Source organism: Amia ocellicauda, chromosome 10 (genome assembly GCF_036373705.1).
Source record: "Amia ocellicauda isolate fAmiCal2 chromosome 10, fAmiCal2.hap1, whole genome shotgun sequence".
Lineage (NCBI taxonomy): Eukaryota > Metazoa > Chordata > Actinopteri > Amiiformes > Amiidae > Amia > Amia ocellicauda.
This window is the reverse complement of record NC_089859.1, coordinates 17,412,704-17,417,700: the sequence shown is the minus strand read 5'-3', so window position 1 is coordinate 17,417,700 and position 4,997 is coordinate 17,412,704. Positions and strand designations below refer to the sequence as shown.

General features: G+C 40.1%; 1 protein-coding gene across 1 annotated transcript; it reads right to left on the bottom strand.

Annotated features, from left to right (window-relative positions):
- Positions 1–521: 521 nt before the first annotated feature.
- LOC136760076 (POU domain, class 3, transcription factor 4) lies at positions 522–3,356 on the bottom strand. The gene has a single exon (XM_066715322.1). The coding sequence runs from the start codon at positions 3,273–3,275 to the stop codon at positions 2,187–2,189; it is 1,089 nt and encodes a 362-aa protein (XP_066571419.1). The 5' UTR covers positions 3,276–3,356; the 3' UTR covers positions 522–2,186.
- Positions 3,357–4,997: the final 1,641 nt, after the last annotated feature.

Below are 4,997 nucleotides of genomic sequence, written 5' to 3'. Positions count from 1 at the left end.
TTACGTTTCTACTTTATTTATAATTATAGGGGGTGCCCAGATAAACACTGGCCGTTTAAAAGGTATATAGTACATGCTGTTGCAGTAAACAAGAGACTGCTGCTTTCAATAGGTTATTAATGTCGCTGTTTAAACTTTGTTCGGCTAACAAGGTGCATAAGTACACCCACAGATATACTGTTAGCTGTACCATGCAGCGAGTTGTGTTTTAATTTACATAGATATATTTAAAGTGTGTAAAAGCATGTTTTGTATGTATACATGAATGGATGGACGTATAGTTAGACATGCGTCGAAACTTGAAAACAAATCGATGAAATTCAATAATAAAAAAATAAAACAACAAACAATTTCGATCCGTTGTGAAACAGAGTGAAACTACACTGTGCTAAATTCAGCTATGTAGAAAACTCGTTACAAACGTTAGGCTTCAACGTAAAAAACTGTAGATTTATGTATGGAAATATTGTCTACATACGAAAAGCTCCCAAACAGTTTTTGTTTTCTTAAAAAACGTTTATTTAAACGGGTTTGACTTTTTTTTTCCTTCCCCTCATACAACAAATAAAATATATTGCCAATAAACCCTCAGCTAAAAATTGACACCTCAAATATAACAACAAGCTTGTTCGTTTTTATTATTCCAACATACATTTTGATAACGGTTTTACATTTCGTTTCAAAAACATAATACAAGGTTTATACTGAAAATAAATAACCGCTGGGACTGCCATAGTATTTGGAATAAAATTGCTGAAAACTTTTTTTTTTTTAATGAAAATAGCGTTTATTTTACATCACTAAGTGCATGAATAAACTAAACGGTCTTTGTTTAAATTAATAACTTCAAAAAAGTTTATTATACAAAACTGTACAATAGCAAATATTGGAAGAAATATTAAAGAAATAAATCAAAAGCTGGAGCATTAAAGATTACAAAACTTTAGATATTGAGCGTGTACAATAACATAATGATATATAATGCATCACAACGCTTTCATATTGGCAGGTATCTTACGGTTCTCCTTTTGATATTAGGTTTAAATGCCATTTTTTTACACAGTAATATGGTCGAGGATAGGATTGATAATCCATTTGTTCGCGTTTGCGTAGAGAACCATAAAACACTCCACACGCTTATGTGCATTGCTCTCTGAAATGCTATAGTTGTATTTTTTTTCGGGGGTTGGTGTTCTTCTCGAAGTGCTGTACTCGTGTTTTTGTTTTAGGCCAAGTACGAAACAAATCAAACCAAACAATACAAATAATAATGCAAATATTAGCCCCACTATACTTCAGGTGACAGGACAGGTGTGCGTTGCCGTTATTCGAATAGTGCATGGACGCAGAAATGAAAAGGAAAAATAAAATAAAATAACACTAAACGCTACCTCCTAAGGTGTCTCACTGTGGATTAAAGATAAAGTGTCTTCAATGGTTACATTAATTACAGAGTGCTGAGAAGCAAACGTGGTGTTTCATCAACCAACGTATAGTTTCACACAAATGTGGAGAGAGAGAGAGAGAGAGAGAGAGAGAGAGAGAGAGAGAGAGAGAGAGAGAGACGGAGGTGAAAAAAGAAAACATCAGCATAGAAATAACTCCATTCTTTCTGTTCCCTCGTCTCCTATGTGAAAACGTCGTGTGCAGTGAAAATACAGTAAAACACCTTATTGGGTCAAACGGCAAAGCAGCAAACAATACGAAAAAAATGAAATAAAAAGGCATAATAAAATAAATGATTTGCCCATTATATCTGATTCACCTGATGTATATATATATCTATATCGATATATATATATATAATGTTGTGATAACCAAGGCGCTGGGAGGTTATTAATAGGCACACGTCTGTATTTCAATCCTTGTAGTAGAAAAAAAAATAAAATAAAAATAAAATAACGTTTTTGTTTTGTTTTGTTGTGTGTTGCTGTAATAAAAAGGGGTCCGTTCATGGAATCGCGCAAACGCTGGTTTGCAAGACAGTGCACAGCCCCCAGATGCTGTAGATTGGGGGTGGGGGGGGATAATTGTTTTGTTATTGTTTTCTTTCTCCTAGTCCCTATAAATTTACCATCGCACCACCAGAGAGAGGAGGGGGGGAAACAAGAAGACCCATAATTTAAAAAGCCACTAGATCCGCGCTTCTGTGAAAGAGTCTGGCGGGGTGGATCCCGGTTCCTCGGTCAGAGATCACGGCAAGAGGAGCTGTCCGTGTTAACGCTGTGCGAGTAAACCTCGTGTGGCTGCTGCTCTCCCGGAGGAGTCATTCTTTTCTCCTTTTGTCTTCTGTTACAAAACCAGACACGAACCACCTCTTTCTCTAACTGCAGGCTGTCAGCCAAGGAGGAGATCTCCTGGGCTGCAGGTTTAGGGCATTTCAGAAAGTGGGTCTCCAGCACCCCTTTGACGCTGACTTCGATTGAGGTCCTTTTCTTCCGTTTCCTCCCTTGCGCTGCTATTTTATCGATGCTGCTCGGGCTGCCCGTGGACGAGTCTGCCTCCTCCAGCCACTTGTTTAACAGGGGCTTCAGTTTGCACATGTTCTTAAAGCTCAGCTGCAAGGCTTCGAACCTGCAGATGGTCGTCTGGGAGAACACATTGCCGTACAGGGTCCCCAGCGCTAGCCCCACATCTGCCTGCGTGAAGCCCAGCTTGATCCTCCTTTGTTTGAATTGTTTGGCGAACTGTTCCAACTCGTCCGAGGTCGGCGTCTCCTCGTCGGAGTGGTCGTGGCAGTGGTGGGCTCCGATGTCTGCGTGCTCCGGCGTGTCTCTGAGCCCCGGGTGCAGGCTCTGGCTCTGCGCTGAAGCCGGGGGAGGTGTCAGACCCCCGTGCTCCAGCATGCCATTGACCGTGAATCCCGGCTGCGTGTAGATGTTGATAGGTTGTCCACCGGTGTTAATAGATGAGTTATGAGACGCGCTTGCTCCCCATGCTCCTGGATGATTTGTATGGGGCGAGTGATGGGCGACATGAGGAGACCTGTGATGAATGATCGCCCCGAGTTGGAGGTCTTCCCGCCCCGGTTTCACATCCTGCTGCTCCAGAGGACTGGCTGCTAAAGACGTTGCCCATGGGCTCCCCTCGGATAAGCTGGTCACCCACTGGTGCCCAAGAGGGTGTCCATTGCTGGGGACTCCCTGTAGGTATTCACTTTGGAGAAGTTTCTGATGATTCCTGAAAGGGCTCCCTTGTTGCATGACCGATGAATCTGTGTGAACCATAGAATTGGAACTGATAATGCTGTAGGGATTCGAGGCAGCTGTGGCCATGCTTGCTGTAGATCCCCTACTAGTTATAATGTGGCAAAGGGAACTGCTTCAGCCTTTGACATCTACCAGGCTAGGGAGCCAAATCAGCTAGCAGTTAATAATTGGCATGCCTCTGGCCCAATCGCCGCGCCGCCCGGACGCACTAGTTGCTGCGGTTGCCAATCGGAGCGCAGGAGGCTGTCTCTCCCGCACCAAATTGGGTTTGCGGGAGACCGAAGAGTTAAATTGACACAAAACAGGAAGTGACTCACTCCACAGGCTCCATTGGGTACTTCTGTGTAATTGACTGTCCATGCTTCAAAGATCTTATTAACTATTTCCTAACTTATTTAAGCACGGTTATTACTACTGCTGTTATTTTTTCCTCTTAAAGAAATGCAGATAATATTTCTTGTCAGATTGCGTTTTTTAGACTATCTGTAGACATCCGAGGAGTCTTTAATAAGGAGCCCGTTGCCTTTTATCTAATTGAATCATCCATTATTAAAACAGAAATGATATATCCTTCGAGGTGTATAACCCCAGTGTTTACAGCCAGGTAGAGACTAAAGATTTCACTGTGCTCTGCTGCACTCTGCGTCTATACATTGCTGGGTAAGTGTGAGACCGGGCCTAAGTTTAAAGGGATAAAGTAAAATATAATTCAATAAAATAAAAATATATATTAAAAAAAACACACAAAATAATAAACTTTTATTGCTTAACTAGACACACTAATATTATTGTTGTTAATAATAATAATGTATGTGTGTATATATATTTTTGTGTGTATATATTATATATATATATATATATGCACACACACTTGGCAAATATTAAAATAATTAATAAAAAAACAAATGCATAATTTGTGTGTGTGTATATATATATATATATATATATATATATATATATATATATATATATATATATATATAAATTGTTTTACTGTAAAACACATGTACACCCCCCACACACCTTTGATCAGTAAGACTAGTTCATTAAATCCTTTTAGTCTTCTATTGCTGCTTATAACGCGCGACGAAACTGCTTAATGCCAGTGTTGCACGTAAACAAAAAGATCCTTTGTGGTTGCAGTTTAGATTGCGCAAACTTGCGAGCACTTCTTTAAGAATCTCGACAGGTCTTCACAAAGTTGAAAAAAGACCTCTCTGCATATTTTAGAGGTTACCTAGCTGCATAATTATATCTGCCATTAGAAGACTACATCAGAGTCCCCTTATTGGTTTGAAATTCCATTAAATATATTGCAAGAGCTCCCAGGTTAAGCTTGATTTAAATTTGCATACATTTTCATACATTTAGCAGAAATAAAAGAAGCCTAGCAGCCACCAGAAAGTCATTAAAGACCGCAGTTTCTCTAAAGGAGTCTGAGCGGAAGAAAATGTTGAAGAAGCTCAAAACGTTTGTCAGGTGAGCTTTGCAGGCGCTGATATTACGGAACTGTAGTTTGTTGACGTTCTAAAGCCTTATAAGTGACAGATTGAGCAGCGGGGCTCTGCGCGACTGGCGACACAGGGATAAACTATTCAATATATTATGTAAACATGGACCAGGGATGCAGGATTTCGGGGGTATTTCCAAGAAAAAAGTATAGGCTACATAGAAAACATATCGAGATGTGAAACAACACGTTCATCTGCGTGTCGAACAAAACCCGCAGAGATCTGTGTCGCAGTGTATTTCTGAAAATAATAATAATTCAAATGTGTAGTGTGTGCT